The sequence below is a fragment of the Salvia splendens genome, chromosome 6 (assembly GCF_004379255.2).
Source record: "Salvia splendens isolate huo1 chromosome 6, SspV2, whole genome shotgun sequence".
Taxonomy (NCBI): domain Eukaryota; kingdom Viridiplantae; phylum Streptophyta; class Magnoliopsida; order Lamiales; family Lamiaceae; genus Salvia; species Salvia splendens.
The window spans coordinates 9920967-9943422 of NC_056037.1; the positions used below are offsets into that span (position 1 = coordinate 9920967).

Genomic DNA, 22456 nt, shown 5'->3' on the forward strand with positions numbered 1-22456 from the left:
CCCAATTAAGTTCCGTGTTCAATTAAAAAACCAAGTAAAGTCTATTTTAACGAGAACTCAAGTGATACAAAGAATGTGATTTTGACATTTCATACAAAATAATTTTTGGTCTCACGTTGATATTATTATTATTATTATAGAAATTAAATTCTTCGCATTATGGAAAAAGAATGCAATGAGCTTTCATGGAAGTTGAAACTTCGAGAAAAAAATAGAAAAAAAGCAAGAGAGATTAAAATAGAGAGATAATAAAATATGAGAGAAATAAATTATTATCACATATGGAAAAAAATTAATTATGGTGAAACATCTCAAAATTAAAAAACGACCAAACTATGATAGAACATCTCAAAATTGTAAAACGGCTCAATTATGGTGTGAGTATTACATTAGTCAAGACTTAAAATACGGGCAAAGCCTACATTTCGCCTTAAAGATCGGGTGAGTTTAACGGTGTCAATATCTTTTCCGGTGACCACCAACTGGTTTTTCTCGTCAATCTCGAACGTCACTGATTCAACCCCTACAAATTGATGAAAATACAATAATAAAGAAAGAAAACGTGCATCAACCTGGAATAAACTTGAGAAGAAAACAGAGGAAAATGATCATTTCCTTAATAAAACCAAAATCCAACTCCCTAAAGTTAACCATGATTAGTAAATAAAATCATACTGATTAAATTACCTTTGGAAACTGCAATCTCCATTGCCTTTTTCCTTAATTTAGCAGTAGAAATGCGTCTCTTCCAAATGATATCATAAGGAAAAATGAGCTTCAACAAATAAATCACAATCCTTAAAGGCTTCGGCAGACACTTCCTCCCATCCAAACACACCTCAAAGACAATCTTCTGTTGTTATAGAAAAAAAATCTATAAAGATTATTTACAAATTAAACTCAGATATGATGATGTAAGTAAATTAAGTAAACTAAACTATACCGTCATTTATTTAATTGGGAGCTGGACGATTAAGTTGTAGGAATAACAGTGAGAGGTATTGTATTTATAGCATTTGTAAGAGACTTTTCTAATGCTGATTTCTCTTTCACAAACAAGCATATTTCCATCATGGAGTAGTACTATTTTTAACTTGTAAACTGGTTTATGAATTATTATGATCTCCACTCAATTGTAATCTTGTTGCAGTATGGCTTTCATTGACTAAATTTATTCTAACAATGTCGAGGTCAACATGACTCCTATTCTATTTCTATGTTCTTTGAATATAAAATCATTTCACACGGCGGGGAAGAGTACTACTCCACTTTGTAGGTAAGTTTCCAAGTAGTAGATGTAGTCACAAATTGAATATGAAAGTGCTGAAAAGTAATACTCTACTATATGTACAAAATCCAAATTACAGCTTGGCTTAATATTCTTTTTTGTTTCTATCTGTTCAAAATGTTTCTTATCAAAATATACATTGCTTGTTCTACATTCTTTTTCTTTAATTTTGTTTTAATCATAACTCGAATTTTACTAGGTAAATTATTAAAATGTTTTTATTTATAAAATTTGATTAATTGTTCCTTTTATAATTTGGAATTAGAGAATTGAATTTCACTCTCGATTTGTTTGATAGGAAATATAGTGAAGTTATGAAATAAAATAAATTTCCTAGAAAATAATTCACGATTCTCAACAACTTTATTTTCATTTGTTTGAAAAGATGACAAGATTTTAAAAAATTATATGTTTAATTGAAACATTTCATTAGAAGATATAATAATTATATTATAAACAAGTATAGTACTAAAAAATACTCTCTCGGACATCATTTGCTTGAAAAGATGACAAGATTTTGAAAAATTATATGTTTAATTGAAACATTTCATTAGAAGATATAATAATTATATTATAAACAAGTATAGTACTAAAAAATACTCTCTCTGTCCGAGCCTTAGAGACAGACTCCATAAAAAGTAAAAAGCCTACAAAATTGAGGAAAAAAGGTTTAGCGTGACTACGTGAGAGAGAGGAAGAGAGACTCACAGACACCGATAGAGAGATTGGACAAATTGAGGAAAATAATACCTTGATTGAGTAATAGAAAAAGAATATTAATGATATTTCAATTTTCCATATTTTTAGAAATATGATTACTGATGGGGTGCGTACTAAACAAGCCCGACAGCAATGACGGCCCATCAGCCCAAAGCCCAAGGAAGAGTGTGAGTTCGGCATTACCAAAGAGTTCGGCCTCAGCCTACAGCTCGGTAAAAGCCGACCAATCAAGCTCTGCGAGTTCGGCATTACCAAAGAGTTCGGCCTCAGCCTACAGCTCGGTAAAAGCCAACCAAGCTCTGCTCTCAGGTCGGCATCAAGCTCTACTCTCAGATCGGCAACCAAAGCAGTTCGGTCTCAGTTTTCGACCGAACAAGGAGTTAGTGGACCCATGCAGGATTTCCACAACTTCCAACACACCCACTACCACGTGGCGTCAACTCAGGCCACGATCTTAGGCCATGACCTACACGACTTCCACGACCTAGAGTGATGATGTAAGCCACGATCTTAGTTCAATGTATAAATAGAACTTAGGTCTGATAGAAAGGGGTTGGAAGCTCTCTAGAGAAAAATACCATATAGCAAGTCTGTGTTGTAAGCTGTAATTCCAGATCAAGCAATACAAACCTGCCCCCATTTCTCCCCGTGGACGTAGATTTACCTCAGTAAATCGAACCACGTAAAATTCTCTGTGTCGTGATCTGTATTTTCCTGCATTTACTAACATCAACAATTCGCGGACTCATCACTGGCGCCGTCTGTGGGAAGCAGAGAACCAAATTTGTGATAAAGCGAATTTTTGACCATTTTTTCAACCCAAAAAATGCATACCAGATCGCAGAGTACCCGTATTCCTGCCCGTGAGAACCAGGAGGAAGCCAATCCACCCCATAGGTCTGGAAAACAGCCTAGGGATAAATCCACCACCAGTTCTCATGGCGGAGGAACAAGCCGCTCCAAAAGCCGTCACACCGAGTCCTCCCAGCAGCCCGATTTGAACGAGGCTGTCAAGCTGTTTTTGGCTGAAAAGCAGGAGGAATTCTTAACCTTCCTGCAGAGAAGCCAAAAGCAGCCGGAGGCGAAAACGGCGGATTCTCCCTCTCCCTCCATACGAGACAGTCACTACCGCAGTAGTGTCATGTCTTCCAGAAGAAAGAATCCTCGGTACCGGAATCACAGGAGAACTCCATCTCCTCCATACCGAAGAAATGTCGGGTTCGCCATGTACGGAGCATTGAGGACTCCGTTCTCGGACGATATTACCCGAACTTCCCTACCACAGAACTACCGAACTCCGTCGATAACCTATGACGGACTCGTGGATCCTCATGATTTCTTGGGACGCTATCAATATAACATGGCGAACCAGGGTCTCAACGAGGTCCACATGTGCAAGCTGTTTCCCGAACTGCTTATCGGGAACGCAAGAAGGTGGTTCGATAGCCTCCCCCAAGGCAGCATTAGATCCTACCGAGATCTAATGGATGCTTTCCACAGGAGGTTCTTTCAGAAAGCGGAAGCCCGGATTACTTCGGCTCAGCTGCTTTCTATACGTCAAGGTCGCGACGAAAAGATCAGCGACTTCCTGACGAGATTCCATAAGGAATGCCTACAAGTAGATAATCTCAATGATCTACTTGTCATTTCGGCATTCCAAAATGGAATCCTGCCCGGAGCTCTCTACAGAAAGCTCGTGGAATGCAGTCCGCAAACAGCTCAAGAGATGTGGGACATTGCGGACAAGTTTTCTCATGCCGATGAGGCAGACCGTCGAAAACGGTCTTTAGACAGCTCATCTAGAGAAGACAAAAAGAAGCCCGATCATAGCGATCAGAGGCTTCCTCGCCGAACACCTTCCCCACCAAAGGAGAGATAGCGGTCATCCGAGGTGATCGAAAAAAGAGCAAGTGTGTTCGCAGATTGCGCTTAAAAGTGCCGAGCAATCAGTTCGGCACCATCAAGCATAGCAATCACAGCAGCCGGAGTCAGAGGCAGGCGGAATGACCGAAGTCACACCGGAGCCGAACTCGATGGTGTACGGCACTGAAGCCGTGATTCCGGTTTAGATTGGCATACCCAGTCCCCGAACTCAATTTCTCCTCAGAAATGAATGGTGACGGACTGAGAGCCGAACTAGATCTTGCCGAAGAAAGAAGAGAATTGGCCTGCATAAAAGCAGCCGAGTACAAGGAGCAAGTAGCCCGGTATTACAACCAAAGGGTGAAGAAGCTGCAATTTCAAGTGGGAGATCTCGTCTTGAGAAACAACGAAGTAAGCCGAGCAGAAAAGCTGGGCGAACTCGAACCCACATGGGAAGGTCCATATCGGGTGTCAGAAGTCCTCGGCAAAGGGTCTTACAAATTGACTCACGTGTCAAGAGCACAAGTACCCCGAACATGGTACGTTTCCAACCTCAAAAAGTTCCATTTGTAAGAGACAGTCCGGTCAATGTGCTTTCTTTGGTTTGCTTGGTCTTTATTTGTCTCTGTGCGTTTTGTCTGTGTGTTTTGTCTGTTTCGGTGCGTGTCGTCTCTTACAAATGTTACTGAGGTATCTTGTTCTTCGAAGGCTGATCCCCTTCTTAGAACATATATAAGCCAACGATTGTGAGTCAAAGCTTCTACAGAAGATACAAGACCACAATTCAGCTTAAACAAGCAGTTCGTCTGAAACGAGCTGCAACAAGCCAACGATTGTGAGTCAAAGCTTTTACAGAAGATACAAGACCACAATTCAGCTTAAACAAGCAGTTCGTCTGAAACGAGCTGCAACAAGCCAACGATTGTGAGTCAAAGCTTCTACAGAAGATACAAGACCACAATTCAGCTTAAACAAGCAGTTCGTCTGAAACGAGCTGCAATAAGCCAACGATTGTGAAGTCCAAGCTTCTAAAGAGGATACAAGACCACAATTCGGCTTAAAAATCAAGCACTTCGTCTGAAACGAGCTGCAACAAGCCAACGATTGTGAGTCAAAGCTTCTACAGAAGATACAAGACCACAATTCAGCTTAAACAAGCAGTTCGTCTAAAACGAGCTGCAATAAGCCAACGATTGTGAAGTCCAAGCTTCTAAAGAGGATACAAGACCACAATTCGGCTTAAAAATCAAGCACTTCGTCTGAAACGAACTGCAACGAAAGTCCGATTCTCGCGATAAAACTTGCCTGAATTAGGACAAGGGAAAGTCCGATCCACGCGATAAACCTCGCCGAATTAGGACGACCAAGTTCGGTCAAAGAAGTTTACCTCATAAGACCGAGGACGACCATGTCTAGTCAAAGAGGTTTACTGCATAAGACCACTTCGGTCAACTGGGAAAGTCCGATCCACGCGATAAAACTCGCCGAATTAGGACAAGGGAAAGTTCAATCCCGGCGACAAAAATCGCCAAATTAGAACACAAGACGAGTCCGGTCAAAGATGTTTATTTCATCAGACCAAAGACGAGTCCGGTCAAAGATGTTTATTTCATCAGACCAAAGACGAGTCCGGTCAAAGATGTTTATTTCATCAGACCAAAGACGAGTCCGGTCAAAGATGTTTATTTCATCAGACCAAAGACGAGTCCGGTCAAAGATGTTTATTTCATCAGACCAAAGACGAGTCCGGTCAAAGATATTTATTTCATCAGACCAAAGACGAGTCCGGTCAAAGATGTTTATTTCATCAGACCAAAGACGAGTCCGGTCAAAGATGTTTATTTCATCAGACCAAAGACAAGTCCGGTCAAAGAAGTCTACTTCATAAGACCGAGGACAAGTACGATGAAATTTTTTCGCTAAGCTGTAAATACACAGTGTTAGAAGCGAAAACAAAAACAAAATTTCATTTTCAAATCTTGTTCGGCACACAACTCCGCTACCCTACAAGATGGCGTTACGCTATTACAAAGGACTATTCTACTGTCCAGGGTTGCTAAAGTTGAGCCATCTATTCACAAAATCCTCGTGAAGCTGAGTTCGGGCGTTCCAGGCAGCTGCAGAATAAGCAGGTCGACGAGATGCTCTAATCGACCTGCCACCCCTTCTCTGAGCCCGGGAAGCCCTAGCACCTCGGCGGCGAAGAGTCTCTTCACGAAGCATTTGCCGATCTTGCTCACTCATAACCACAGCTCCTCTGCGAACTTCAGTCCGTCCTCGACTTGACGTCTCCGGTTGTCCCTGAGTTCGTTGCTGACTTGGAGTAGGGTTTTGAGCAAGTGAATCAGAGGTTTGAGCTGGAGTACTAGCATCTGTTGGCGGGAAATGCCGGAGGAATCTCTCAATTGAGGGACGCCGGGCAAGAACTATGTCGTACCGAGAGGCCCAGCGCCGCAATGATGTCACGACTTGTTGGCAAGCCGAGCTCTCCAGCGCATTGTTCCTCCGGAGTACATTATATTCCTCCCACAGTTCGTCAACTCGACTCTGAACATCTGATATGGTCATTCCCCCGCGCACACGGATGTAATCCTCGTACGCAGTCCTCTCAGCAATGGTCGTATTCAGCTCGGCCTCCAGATCATTCTTATCGGACTCTAAGTCCTTATTATCGGCATCCAGCTTCACTAAACGAGCCAGAAGCTCGTCATTCTTCGTCTGATCGGCTATAGCTCTTTTCTCAGCTTCGTCTAAAGCCGAAGAGTACAGCCGTTTCCAGTGAATTATCTCCATCTCCTTGAGTACAAAGCAGCTATATTAGTTCGGCAGCTGTACCGAGCAGATAGTAAAAAACAACAGGAATAAAGGCGAGTACGAAAAGCTATACGAAGACAAGTGTAGAGAATTTTTCATTCATAAGGAAAATTTTTTACACTAAGAGGGCTTCAAGGCCACCGTACAAGGAAGAAACTAGACTAAGAGAAGGGAGACGAAATCATACTCCGCCAGCTTCGTCTCCGGCTCCTTGGTCTGGTTCAGCTTCTTTCTCCTGAGCTACCTCAGCCTCGGCCTCGCATCCTGCCGGCCTCGCCTCCGCCTCCTGATCGGCTTCCTTCTCCGGATGCCCGGCCCGCTCGACTTCGGCCTCCAGCTCCAGCGGCTCGGCCTCACCCTCTCCGTGGTAAGTCGAAGCGGGTGAAACGGGTCCCACGGAGGCAAAGATAGCCTCCAGGTTCTCGTCCCGATCAGCTCGACAACTCCGGACTCGGTCTGCAGAAAGCAGGACCGAGGATGAAGCGAGCTCCTCAAGGAGCGGCAGATTCTGAAGCCGAGCTGCTATCTCTCGGCTGTACAGAGGCAGCACGACGTCGGCCCCCTGCTCGCCCTTATCGGCAATTAGCCTTACCAGACTACCGACAAAAGCCGAGAACTGGCTGCTCAAAAAGAGTTTCTCCGTGTAAACACGGAGAGCCTCCCCCTGGGCAACCACGGCGGCAGCATCACTCCGTTTCGTCTGCTCTCGCTGGATGACGAGCTGGTTTTTGGCAAACTGAGCTTCATCCTGGGCCGAAATCCTAGCAGCTCTGGCTTTCTCAAAGTTTGCCTCGGCCTGCTCGGCCCGGTGACAAGCAGCCGCCAATTTCCTCTGCATCTCAGCATAGTCGTTGGACGCTTTGGAGAGTTCGACGGCGACGAGCTTGGAGAGCATATCGTTCCTCTGAAAATGGATAAGGAAAAAAGTCAACAGAGGGCACCAAAAATACAGGACAGAAGCCAAGCCAAAGAATCAAGAAGACAATTCACCTCGGCGAAGTCCGTGGGCCATAAAAATGGCTCACAGATATGCTCCGAAGGAGGCGCCAAGACCACGTCTTTCTCTGGCGCTCTCGGGGGCTTCTGGGTCTTCCCCTTCCTACTTGCCGAAGTCGACTCCGGCTTCTTTGGACCCGAAGAGGTCTTTTGCCTCTTCGGATTCTTCTCGGCATCAGGCGCCGAGCTGGTAGCCTTCTCTTTCTCCGGCTCCTCAAGCCCGGAGGACTTTCGGATAGCCTTATTCAGCATGTACACTGCCAAAAAGCAAGAAAGCAAGGTTAGTTTTCGCCGCTAAAGCAGTAAAGCATAAAAGAGAAATCCTCACCCTCGGCCTCTTCGTCCGAAGACGAGATATTGAACACGAGGTCGCCCTTGACGAGCTCAGTTTCCGAATACTGTTTCCTAATCATAGGAATCTTATTGAGCTCGCCCTCGAGCTCGGCCAACGGTTCTAACCGAGGATGGGGAATCACGGACTTCGGCCTTCTCCAAGGAAAGCCCGGAGCCAAAGTCCTATTATAAAAAAAGAAACGTTTTTGCCATTTCGGCCACTTGGTTTTGCAGAAGGCCCTAAAAGGCTGTAAGGGGATCAAGTAAAACCAAGATCCCTTCCTTTTAAACTGGAAAAAATTAAGGATTGCCCTCAGAGACAGATCCTTATTTAGCCTACGCAGTTCGGCAGCAAAAGCCGATAAGTGCCTCCAAGAGTTCGGAGTCACCTGACCTAAAGGGAGTTGAAAAAAATCAAGAAGCTCTACAAAAGGTGGGGGAAGAGGGAAACGAAGCCCGCATTCTAAGCAGGCTTCGTAAACGGTGGCATAACCCTCCGGCGGGTCGTTAGCCCTATGATCATCGTCGGGAACCACCGCCTTCCCCCCGGGAAGAAGATATTTTTCGTGTAGAGATATCACGGTGTCCTTACTCAAGACGCTGTGAAAGTGCTCTACGGTCTTCTCCCCGGATTCTTTCCGGCTAGGAGACCCCTTATCCCCTTTCCTACCGCTACCCGACTCCGAAGAAGAAGAAGACATTTTTCTTACTTTTTGAAGGTGAAGAAAGTCTGAAGAAGTTCTTGAAAGCGGAGAGAGAATTTTCGCAAAGGAGATAGAGTGCAGAAGAAGCAGTCGCAAAAGTGCTTCAATGATGAAGAAGGGAGGTATTTATCAGATTCGGCGAAGATTTCAAAATCGTCGCACCGTTTCGAATCCCACCTTTTCAGGATTCAACGGCCGGATTTTACTGTCGCATTTAATGCAGCCACATGCAAGGCACGTCCCCTGACGTCAGCCTCCCCCGTACCTTTATCCAGAATGCCGAAGTGACTCGCTTCGCCGAAGTGATTCACTTCGTCTTTCGGGGGGGGGGGGTAGTGATGGGGTGCGTACTAAACAAGCCCGACAGCAATGACGGCCCATCAGCCCAAAGCCCAAGGAAGAGTGTGAGTTCGGCATTACCAAAGAGTTCGGCCTCAGCCTACAGCTCGGTAAAAGCCGACCAATCAAGCTCTGCGAGTTCGGCATTACCAAAGAGTTCGGCCTCAGCCTACAGCTCGGTAAAAGCCAACCAAGCTCTGCTCTCAGGTCGGCATCAAGCTCTACTCTCAGATCGGCAACCAAAGCAGTTCGGTCTCAGTTTTCGACCGAACAAGGAGTTAGTGGACCCATGCAGGATTTCCACAACTTCCAACACACCCACTACCACGTGGCGTCAACTCAGGCCACGATCTTAGGCCATGACCTACACGACTTCCACGACCTAGAGTGATGATGTAAGCCACGATCTTAGTTCAATGTATAAATAGAACTTAGGTCTGATAGAAAGGGGTTGGAAGCTCTCTAGAGAAAAATACCATATAGCAAGTCTGTGTTGTAAGCTGTAATTCCAGATCAAGCAATACAAACCTGCCCCCATTTCTCCCCGTGGACGTAGATTTACCTCAGTAAATCGAACCACGTAAAATTCTCTGTGTCGTGATCTGTATTTTCCTGCATTTACTAACATCAACAATTCGCGGACTCATCAATTACTTTCTTTATTTCTTTACTATCTAACCAAACACATAAATTTAACAATTAGGCAATTTATTACTTTCTGTATTTTGTCCAAACACAATGTTAAAGGGAATTCCCATAACGTGATGCCGGAAAACGGGTTTAGAAGTCCGGGAGGCGAAATCCTGTCGACAACTAGAGTTTGCAAGGAAAAGTAAAAGAAAGTCCTAGAGTTGGTTCGACTTCGATACGGGAAATAACCAACAAAGAAAACCCGTAGAGGAACTTATAACGGGCTCGGTCCAGAAAACGCGTAAATACCTAATTAATGAAAAGACTCTTGCGGAAGGAAACTAAATAATGGACTAAGGCAAAAATAAATAAATAAAAAAAGACATCCTATTTGGAAACGAAGTCTCCGTAGCGTGAGGGAGGCCTGGTCCTCCTCCCCGGGCGGCTTGGCGGTCGTGTCACACTCGAGCTCTTGATCACTATTCCTACTATGCACGGACTCTTCTCCCTCGGGCTCGAGGTCTTCGACGAGATTAATGAGTGGTATCGTATCACACAATCATTTAAAAATATCGTATCGGAGCACAATCTTTATCAAACAAACAGACCCTTAAATAAATTTATGTATCGATATCGGAACTCATTTTTTACTATATATCTTGAGGAAGATGTTACGGCAAAGTTCTAAACTTGGATTAATATCGTACCTCTGTTCATAATCATAGTACTTAGTAATCAAGCTAGGCTATGACTATCAAATTAATTAATTAAGCTAGCTGTCACCTTGTCCGTGGAGAACTGATTTTCATTGTGTTAAAGGGATAATTTCCATTAACAAGATTCTAGCGTCGCGTCGAGGTAGTCGCGGGAGCTTTGCCCGTCGATCAAACCAAGAACAATACTGAATTGAAATAAAAGCGTAAAAATAAAATAGGATAATTGTATTTCTGATTCAATAGGAAGAATACAATGCCTCCTATTTATAAGTCTACTCTGACTTAGAGAACAAGAAAATAAAGATCCTAATAATATATGGGAAATATATGCTAAATTAATACCAAACTAAATAATAGAGATATGCGTATATTCGGAGAGATATTCTCGTATCACATTGTCTTTTCTTGTTTGTATTTTCGATCTGTTTACATTGTCATATTTAGTTTGTTATTTATACGTTTGACCTTTTAATCTATATGGAGTAATATTATATAGCTCATAGAGATTAATGGTGACTTAATAGTCGGACTGCTAGATTCGAAATACAATCATTATTATCTAACGTCTAGTGGCTGATCATTTCAAAAGATGTAACATAACATTGATTTAACCGGCATAAGTTAATAAGTTAAGGATGTTAATATCTTATATAAACGAAGTATGTCATCTTTTATAAAATAATAATAGAAACAAATTATAGTATCTTATACAATGAGAGTAGTACATTACGACTGAAATGAAAAAAAATAATTATGATTGGAAGTAACATCATAAAAGTAATTATTACTCAATTTATACCGAATAAAAATGATTGATTTTACAAAAAAAAAAGAAACAGATAATAACATTCAACAGTAAAAAAACAAAATTAGAATATCGATCCCAATTCAAAATCAAGTACACGTACATGAAAAGCAGTGAAATAAATGTGTGTTATGTTAATCTCCTCCGCATCCACCACAGCCACCGCCATCGCCATCGCCACCGCCACCACAGCAGCAGCCCGGCTGTACTTCGACTACCGTTTGGGCAAGCTGTAGGCCGTCCAGAACGACCATGTTGCCGTCCCTATCGCTCGTCTGCGGCCTTCCGTTTTGCTGCTGAGTGTCGTCGTCGTGGCGGCTACAAGCGCTCATCAAGCAAACAACGAACACAACCACAATTACGCCAACCAGGATTGCTACGCCGGCGCCTGAATCGATCCCTCCTCCTTGCGTGTTAGTGTTACTACTATAATATAAATTCAAAACAATTAATTAAAGATATATACTTATTCATCCTCTCTATATATTCTGTTCCACATTTCTATCCAAATTTTTTTTTTTGCGTGAAACATAAGTACATAATAATGGATCAAACACTTCAATTGTAAATTTAATCTTTTATAGTTGTGAAAATGTGCAGAAGCGATGAAACAACATATATATACCTCATTTCAAGGTCGAGCAGAATTTTCACTAGCGGGAAACTGGCCAAGCTACTCTACAAATAATTTTGGTCTCTCTTGTGGTATTTGAGCTGCTTGTTAGCTAAATATATATAGCTATAAAAATGTACACTATTTAAAATTGACTTTCATAATGTAGTCCTAAGTTAGTTTGTTTTTTTTGTTCCCATCGCTCGGTGTTATCTTATGTAGTTTTTTGTACGTAATTGTTTGGTATATCAAGATTTTTTTGTCCTATTCTGCGTATCCGACATGAATTTTCAAATAATAAATGATAATAAGGTTATCATTTTTTTCAGCGTTAAGAGCATCCACAATAGTCGACTAGCCGACGTGCGGCTAGGGCGCTCAGCTAGTCCACTATTGCAACCGGCGGCACAAGGACGAGACCTAGGCGGACGAGAGGTCGGGCATGGACGAAAGGTGTTAGCCGACCGCTCACTGCCCAGTGGCGGCTGCAGAAAATTTTTTTAGTATGGGTTTCATTGTATATATGTGCTTGAAAGAATAACTACTTATTTTGTACATGAAAATAACTTTGTTAATGATAATATGAGTTTAACTGCAAATCGAAAAGTAAGAGAATGATTTTAAAAAAGTATTGAAATATTGCTTGTAAATAGCTTTGATCGACACCACAAAATAAAAAAAAACATAATTATTTTAATGGATGGAAAAAATTATATCACAGGAAAAATCACAATCATAACAACTATTACTATAATAATATGAATCAATGACAAATACTCCATAACACTAAAGTTCAAATTAAATAAATCGAACTATCACTCTAAATTAGAAATAAAAATAAACAATTGAAAAGTTGTAGGAACGTATCGTTTGTATTTTGTTTGAATGGCTGTTTAATCTTTATTTTTTTTGTCAAAATTGTAATACAATGAAGGTTTTCGAATTAGTACTATGTTTTTTTCCCGGATTTATTTTGTTGTTGTTTTTAATGTTTTTTTTCAAAAGTTCATTTGGCTAGACTGTTGTTAGGCTGTCGTTTGGCTAGGGCAATGACTAGCCTGTGGAAATGACATAATAATATGGCAAAAGGAGTTTTTAGTTAGGTTATTATTAGGTCGTTACTAGTCTAGAACTATTGTGAATGCTCTAAAGTAACGCGTTACGATGTAGAACTATCATTTTTGAGTGACTTCTAGGAAATTTTGCAAGGCCTGTTTTTGTTGCTTGTGGTTTAAATTAGGAGGGCACATCCGTCTTTTGACCGTGCTCTTTCCACTAATTAAATTCCAAGTCATTATCTTAGACGATTAAGAGAGAAAAAAAAAATTGTAGAGTTAATTCAAAGCCAAATTTAATAACATCATAGCCAGAAAAAAAAATAAAAAATCTTTCGAGGGAATTATTTCGATATAATTAATGTTGTAAACGCGGTTAAGTGTCGATAATGTTTTGTCGTGAATAACGAATATTAAGTTGTCGGTTTTGGGGATTCTCTCATTAAGCTAGTGTAGCGGCCTTGATCTCAGTTTATCTTTAATCCTCGGCAACTTAGCGGTTATTTTATTGTCCAATTTTATCATATTATTTTGTTTTAACAGATTAAAGTAGTATAAAGATTAAATGTGACTTTTGGAGATTCAAGAATGAGAGAGGGAGACCATCAAGGCATTTTAATTAGGAAATTTAATCATATCTATCTAATGAATTATGTTACGGTAATTTAAAAAGTTTCTAACCCCATAAAACTATTCCCAATTGATTTGAACTAAATAGTAAGTCGATCGACAATCCGACATAAGTCACATAACTAAATCGAAATCGATAGGAAAGATGAATAAAAGTTGAAGTTTAGCCTTTGTTTACTTGTGTAATTGATGTTGGATGAAAATTTAGTTCGACACGAGTTTTAATGTATAATGAGTAAATTAAGAGAGATGGAGATAAAATGATAATTAAAATAGTATTAGTGGAAAGTAAACTCCACATCATTAATAGTGTAGTGAGTGGTATAAATTGTAAATAGAATGATTTGTAAGGGTAATGTGTTATTTAACTTTTCTAAATTTAGAAAGTTCATACTTTTCATGGATGAACTAAGAAAAAAAATAGACTTTAACAATTGTATCTTCCAAGTTTCACATCTTCTTCAGTACTCTCTAACATGATTACCTTTTGAGACTAGCCATCTACAAATAGTGAAAGCTCAACAAATTAATATAGTATTATCAAATAATATAATCAATAAGTAGCTTATTGTGTTTTTTTTTGTTAAGGTTTCATTTTATTTCAAGATATACACTCCTATTAATAGTAAAAAAAATTATATGAATATTACTAGCTAAATAGGTGTCACAGTTAAATATAAAGTGGACATATTTTTAATATTTATAATTTTATTGAAAATTTATTTTTTTAAAGCTATTGTTATGATGTTTAATTTAATGTGTGTATTCAATATTTATTTTTAAAAAAAGTGAGATTTAGAAAAAAAATAAATATACGAGAGAGAGGAAATAGGGGAAAAAGTGATAAACACTACTCTAACTTTTCCCTTTATTAAATCAATATAACAAGAAGTAGATTATCATAATTCATTTTCTACGATGTTTTTTGAGGAAGATATTACGGAAAGTGCGGGAAAGTTTTAAACTTGGATTAATATCATACCTCTGTTAAAGCTAGGTTATGACGACCAAAGTCGAGGATCAAAATTTTGTACGTTTTCATTTGAATCAATTTGAAAGTGCATCAACACGGTGGAATCTTGAGAACATACTCTTCTTATTCTCGTAGGCTAGGTGTATATCTATTTATTTAACAAAGAAAAACAAAATAAGTAGAACACTTACAAAAGGTAATACTAGTAGCTTATTATTCATGTTGTTGTTTTGTTTGACGAGCTAGCTGTCACCTTGGCCGTGGAGAAGTTCCAGCTTAATTTAGAGTTTCATTGTCTTTTCTTGTTTGAATTTTCGACCTGTTTATTATATTAGTAGTAGTATTTAGTTTGTTGTTCATACATTTCACCTTTTAATTTGACATTGAACAAGCTGTGAACATTGATTTAACCGCCATAAGTTGATAATTTAAGGATGTTATTAACATACCCGACCCGACCCGAAATCGGGTATCCGCGGATACCCGAACCTGAAAAACCCAAAATCACATACCCGATACCTGGATACCCCTCTCGGGTATCCAGTCCCGATTTTTAATGTACTAGGATGCAAATCCGACATGATTTTTTATATAGTCAATGAATAACATCATCAATTTTTTTATTTTTATTTTTTTGCATTAAAACGACGTTGTTTCTCAACCGTTATGACTCAATGCAAAAAATAGTTCAAAATTAGGTTGTGATTGAGATACTATATTATTTGGAAGTTTCTTGGAAATTTTGCAAGCCCTCTTTTGTTGCTTGAGGTTCAATTAGGAGAGGGCTGACCATGCGTCTTTTGACCCTGCTATTTCCATTTTAAAATATAGTACTACGTCATTATCTTGGACGATTAAGACATTAAAAAATATGTACACTTAATTGAAAGCCAAATCTAATCGAACATCATATTCACTAAACCTTCGTTGGAATTCGATATGATTAAAGTAGAAAACGCGGTTCAGTGTCGAGAATGTTTTTTGCTGATCGTCTTATTAAGTTGTCGGTTCTCTCTCGTCATCGGCTATTTAATTAGGGGCTTTTTATGATCTAATTTATCATATTGTTTTGATTCAACAGATAAAAGATACTCCATAAATATAAAATGTGACTGTTGGAGATTAGGAATACGGGAGGGAGATTTTAAATACAAAATTGATATATGTCTATTTGAAAATGTGATTATTTAGGTGGGGTAAAAAAATTTCTATCCCAGGAAAATTAGTCCTAATTGATTTGAACTAAAGATAATTAAGTCGAATATCGACAACCCGACCTAACAAATTGAAATCGAGATAGTTGATTTGATTAGAGGTTCAAGAAATCAAGAATTAAAAAGGATAATATTAAAAGAAATTAGTCATAAAATTGGAATTTCACATATATCAGTAGAATGAACTTTTCCCACACCAAAATTTGGTTGAATAAAAGCAATAAAAAAAAGAAGTAAAATAAGAATGAGTTTCAAGTTCCGAAGACCCCACATCCACCACCACCACCACCACAACCGCCGCAACAATCACCCTCAAATCCAATAACTGCTTGAGCGATTTGCACTCCCCCTTCCAAAACTGTCAAACCGCCGTCTCTTCGTGGAACTGTATTTGAGGCTGGTGGAGCGCCGCCGCGCCGGCCGTAACATCTGATGATTAAGCACACTAGTCCTACAATGCCCACAACGGCGCCAAAGGTCACTGCAAACTCCCCTCTTCTGACAACTCCCAATTTAATTCGTGTTACAATCATGTGAAATAGTAACTTACAAAATTAATTTTGAACCTAACTAAACAAATTTCAAAACTCGGAATTTTAATTTGTATATTTGTATTTAAATCTATAAATCGGAAATTAGTAGATTATCGTACCTCATTTCTTCTACGTATCTAGACCAAGATCTTACGCAGTGTTATGAATCTGGAATCTGGAATCCCTAAAGTTAACTCAGAGATCCTAAAACCGTTTTTACGTAACTTGGAATATTACCCAATTCAACGGATATCTATAATCACTTGCAAGAGTTCTATTCTTTACCATGATAGAAAACCGTGACTATTGATTAGTATAATTATAGGGTTGGTGATCATTCATATCTAGGATCCAAATGACAAATGTGGAAAACGTTTCACACACGGAGGGAGTACATTATTAGATGACACGTAACATTAATTAACTGTTAGAAGACAAGATCTAATGAATTGACAAGTGTTTTATGGTTTGCATATATTTAGAGTATGAATCTGAATACATCCATATGTAATATATATAGACTTTGTATTTTTAACACATTATCACTTATTTACGTCTGCTAAACAGTATGATGTTACACAATTCTTTACTACAATGAAAATATATTCTACAGGTAGAACTGAATTTTAATCACCTATAACAATAATAGGAGCAGCAAAAAATAGGCAGGTTAGAGCATCCACAACCGTGCTCTTGCCAGCGAGCACGGTTGTGGGCCCGGCGCCACTATTCCTGTCTGCTCTCTGCCAAGAGCACAACACCCACAGCTGTGCTCTTCCGCAAGGACGAACACAATTCAATTTAAAATTCAATTAAACAAAAACATTTTCATAATATTAAAATTCATTAAAAAACCACAATAAATATTACAAATTACAAATAAAATTAAAAAGACATAATTAAAATTCTAAAAATTAAAAATTACATAATTAAACTCCTAAACATAAAAAATTACATAATTAAAAGCTAAAAATACCCCCGTGCATCCGGCGACACTACCCCCAATTGTCTTTGGAGGCCCAATATCATGGCCTCGTGAGATCGAAGTTGTGAGGGGGTCATAGTGGACATATCGGCCATATTGAGTTGGGCCAAAAGCTGCCACAACGAGTTGGTGGGGGTGGGGGTGGCTCATATGGAACGGGAGCGGGAACTGGAGCATCGGCGGTTGGTCGCCGCCTTCTTCCTTCCTTGTGGTCGGAGTTGGGAACCGCTCGGGCCGGCGTCGGGGCTACTAAAGTTAGCTCCGGCGAGTTGGCTAGCCACTTCTTCGGAGCCGGAGTCGGATAGGGATACCGACCTTGACCGTTTGGAGGAGCCGCTAGAGGAGGATGTTACGCCTCCCATATACTTCGGGTGCGTCCGCGTCTCCTGCCAAACGTTGATGTACTTGAACGGCTTGTAGTTCATGGATTGGTAGGTGCTCATCGCGGCAGTGATGAAGTCGACCTCGTTCTGGCCGCTCCCCGCATTCCGCTCTTCTTGGAGGAAATAGCCATTGAACTTGCCAATTTCATCGTTGGCTCGGAAGATAGCGTTGCGCACTATACTCTCGTTGCGCTCGACTGATCCCGGCGGCCGGTTTTTATTGTACCGGTGAGCGATGCGCCACCAAAAGTGATCGCCGGATTGGTTCGTGCCAACCACCGGATCTTCGGAGATTTCCAAGTACGCCTTGAACAATTTATCCATCTCCGTCGGAGTGTACGGTGTGCGGTCGGCCTAGGCTCCGGTGTCCACCCTTATCGCCCTTCGGGGGCACCTTGGTCGTCGATTGGGTATGACCGGTAGCCACCCGGAACGCCCGAACTTTGGGTTTGAGGAGGGGCCGAGTATTCCATTTCCGGACTAGGAAACGGTGGTGAACCGAACCATTCGGGGTTCCAACCGGAGCCTGGGGGTTTATCGCCGTGGCCGGACATTGTTATGGTGTAGAAGTGGAAGAAAGATTGAGAATGGATATGGGAGAATGAAGATGAGAATGGATATAGGAGAATGAAGATGAGAATTGTGTAGTTTGGTGTGAATTTTTGGGTGTGAAAGTAGGGGTATTTATAGATGAAAATGTGTATTTTGGGGGGAAAAAGAAAATTAAAAAGTGGTAAAAAATGGTAATAAACGGATATGCTTTTTTTGGGAAGTGAAATTTTTTTATTATTTTTTATCGGTTTTTTTAATTAAAAACCGATTTTTAATTAAGAAAAATTTCAAAGGCAACGGCTATGCCGTTGCCAAATCGCGTGCCGCCACGTCGCCTGCTCGATGGCACGAACGTGCTCTTCGCAGCCAGCAGCGCCGTGCCAGCGGCGCGAGCACAGCGGTGGTGGAGCTTGTCCGTGCCAGCGGCACGGACGGACGAACGCCGTCTGTCCACCGCTGCGCATGCTTTTACGTTTGAAACATAGCCTAGTGAGTAGGGTTTCAAAAGTGGCAATGTAGGCTGGAGAAGATTTGATGAAGCAGCCATCCAGCCATGATCTTGTATGATCGCTGAGTCAAATGCACCCCATCCCAGCTTACATATCGCTCTGGATCCGGACACACCCCAACTCCATCGTTCCCGCACATTCTTGGCATATCGTAATTGTATTTCCCTCCGATCCCACAACAAGCTTGTCACGCCCGAATTTTCTAAGGATAGAAAACACGGTTGATCGCGACTAGGGGATGATTAAAGAAGCGGGGAAGAAAGGGGAAAACAACACAACTCGACCATAGCTCGAAACAAATGGGAATAGCTCGAATAAAATCAGAGTATCTCAACAATCAACAACTCAAAAATGAATATTATCTCAACGATACAATAACTCAAAAGAAGGACAACTACTCAGCGGAAGCATTTGAGAGAAGGAATATGCCACGTGTGAAGACATGACACATTCTAGACACTTAAATTTCTTCAACGGTCTTGCTCAACACCTACCGCACCCGTCACGCTCAACCTGCACATTTTTAAAAAGAAATGCAGGGCTGAGTACTTGATGCACTCAGTAGACTCATGCCGAAAACATTTTATAAAAAGTAGTTTATCATGCCACCATTGAGTGACCTTGGGGTTTTAACTTTAGAAATCGCCCAAGACACTAAAATCATTTCCATCGTAAAATTCGGTTGATCAACCATTTTCCCATAGATGTCTATCATATCTGATCCATTGATGACAAGGAATGTGGCCACATTCCAAGTCACTAGACCGACCAACTCGAAAGATGGCGCACGATCTCCATAGGTGTACACTCGCCTGAGTAGGGACTCACTCCCTAGTCAGACCCGAATTCGATTATCCATTGATGGCATAAGCCACATCAGATAGGTTTCATAGATAAAACAAAACACCGCATGACAAATATTCATATCATTTTCACATAAAAATACACTTAGGGCACAACCCTTATTTAAAAAGAAAGCCCTTAGTTTACACAAGTTTCACTCTTTAGCCTTTTAGATGCTTTTTAAATCCCAAATTCTGAAAAAAAACGTTATCTGCTCATAAATAATTGAAATCGAACTATTAGAAAACTTAATAAAAGGTTTAAGATTTGGGAAAAAAGGGAGAGGGACTTACCGGTTGTGAGACAAGACGCTGCCGACGGAGGAGTTGACCGCCGGAGCAATGGCGGACAATGGCGGTGACGCCGCGATGGAGTCAGCGGCAGCTGTTTGTCTTCGACGGAGAGGCAGTGGATGTGAAGCGGCGCCGGTTTGGAACGAGGGAGATGGATACCCTGTTTCTGACTTTGGATGAAAAATGGAGGGAGAGAGAGAAAAGTGAGATTTAGGGGGAGGAAGAGTTTGTTGTGAAATAAAGGGAAGAAGAAGACGTATTGGTGTCTGGGAGTATTTTATGTACTGACTCTTTTTCGTTTCTTTTCATTAGTAATGGACTAGGGCCTTTTATTTTATTAGAATTTGGGTCACTCATTTATTTATCTAGAGTGGGCCGGCAGATTGAGAGCTTGTGTCCACTAATTAATTGTTTGGTCTCTGATTTAATTATTGTTGGGAAGATTTTTGGGTGATGAAGTAAATCCAGGAAAATATACAAGGACTTTATTTATATGTTTTCTTTATGAAAGAACGAACAATAATATGAGCGCACACACATAGGAGGCATGCATTAGTAAATTTATTTATTTTGTAAAGTCTAATTTTTGCATATCGTGTTAGTTCGAAAATGGTGAATTTGTGCACGTTGTTTGCGGTGAGAACGAAAAGCGATTGAGGATTTAAGCGTTTGAGGTGGGCTTTCTTTTTAAATAAGGGTTGTGCCCTAAGTGTATTTTTATGTGAAAATGATATGAATATTTGTCATGCCGTGTTTTGTTTTATCTATGGAACCTATCTGATGTGGCTTATGCCATCAATGGATAATCGAATTCGGGTCTGACTAGGGAGTGAGTCTCTACTCAGGCTAGTGTACACCTATGGAGATCGTGCGTCATCTTTCGAGTTGGCCGGTCTAGTGACTTGGAATGTGGCCACATTCCTTGTCATTAATGGATCAGATATGGTAGACATTTATGGGAAAATGGTTGATCAACCGAATTTTACGATGGAAATTATTTTAGAGTCTTGGGCGATTTCTAAAGTTAAAACCCCAAGGTCACTCAACGGTGGCATAATAAATACTTTTTATAAACTGTTTCGGCATGAGTCCACTGAGTGCATCAAGTACTCAGCCCTGCATTTCTTTTTTAAAAAATGTGCAGGTTGGGCGTGACGGGTGCGGTATGTGTTGAGCAAGACCGTTGAAGAAATTTAAGTGTTCAGAATGTGTCATGTCTTCACACGTGGCATATTCTTTCTCTCAAATTCTTCCGCTAAGTAGTTGTCCTTCTTTTGAGTTCTTGTATCGCTGAGATAATATTCATTTTTGAGTTGTTGATTGTTGAGATTGATGAACTCGTAGTTTAGCAAGTATTTTGGATGTTTAACATGAATATTTCAGTGTTTTGTAGCATATTACTTGAGTTTGCATCCATTATCCACTATTTAGGTGTTTTGATGAGTTTGTCGAGTGTTGTAGTTAAAACATGTAAAAATGAGTTGAAAAGGAGTTCGGGGCTGGAGTACAGAGAATTCGCCCGGCCGGGCGTTTTGGAAGGAATTGAGAATCCAGAGAGTTCGCCCGACCGGGCATTCTGGCGACTTAAAATCGCCCGGCCGGGCATTTCGTGCGGAGCGTTACAACTGCTTTTATTTCCGCCCCGGGTATAAAAGAGACCTAGGGTTTTCGACTCCCACACATGAGAGACGCCCTGAAGCAGTTTTGAAGGTTTGAGAGCGGATTTGAGAGACAAGGAGTTCCAATCCTCAACAAGATTGAAGACGAAGACGATTTGCCCATTCAATCCACCCTTAGGAGTATCTTTATTAGTTTTCCTATGTTCAGTTCACTTTCTATGGATTTATCTTGTGAATATGCGTTGAATATGAGTAGCTAAATCTCTTGTAGAGTTTTGGTGAAGACTACAATGAACACTTTTGATTAATTCAAGGACTTTTGATTACCTATGCTCTTGTGATTTCTTTGTTTCATTCTTGAGCTTTTTCAATTCAATTGCTTAGCTACCAATTGAGTTTGTTGACCTAGTTTTGAGTAATCGAGAGATACCTAATTAGGATTGATAAAAATGAACAACACCAAGATAATTTACATTCGAGAGAAGGAATTCTAGAGTGAGGGCTTGAGCCTTTTGTTTTAAGAAGTTAATTGTGAAGTATTGGAATGAGACTTCAATATTAATGTTTAATCAACGGGTTGAGTGCACCCGAGAGAAGGCTTAGCCTAGACTAGCGGCTTTCCTAGTAATCCTAGAGACTTCAATTGGGTAATCAAAGTTGTTGAATTGTTCGTATTGTGTTCGTTGTAGTTGGATCCAAAGCTCTACCTCGTTCTCTTATTTGAAACCTGCTCTTTTATCTCTTGTTTTACTTTGTTTATGTTTAATAGTTACATACTAAAACCAAACCTTTGATTTGTCTAGATAGTAGTTAACATCGGTCCGTGGTACTTGAGTTTGTATAATTTGTCTCTGTGGGATACGATACTCTTGCTTGCTTTGTGCTACACTAGCCCCGTACACTTGCGGGAATTTCTTGTGTTAAAATAAGTTGAGTCAGAGATACTCTGATTTTATTCGAGCTATTCTCATTTGTTTCGAGCTATGGTCGAGTTGTGTTGTTTTCCCCTTTCTTCCCCGCTTCAACGGATATCTATAATCACTTGC

At 40.4% G+C, this 22456-nt stretch overlaps 1 protein-coding gene across 1 annotated transcript; it reads right to left on the reverse strand.

Annotated features, from left to right (window-relative positions):
- Positions 1-254: 254 nt before the first annotated feature.
- Positions 255-1066, reverse strand: LOC121806285. The gene is made up of 3 exons (XM_042206275.1): positions 944-1066; positions 688-853; positions 255-523 (listed from the first exon to the last, which is right to left on the reverse strand). Exons 1-3 carry the CDS (start codon positions 947-949, stop codon positions 390-392), a joined length of 306 nt encoding a protein of 101 aa, XP_042062209.1. The 5' UTR covers positions 950-1066; the 3' UTR covers positions 255-389.
- Positions 1067-22456: the final 21390 nt, after the last annotated feature.

Coding starts and splice junctions, on each gene's coding strand:
- LOC121806285 (XM_042206275.1), bottom strand. Junction 524..687: donor GGAGATTGCAGTTTCCAAAG/GTAATTTAATCA, acceptor ATCAATTTGTAG/GGGTTGAATCAGTGACGTTC.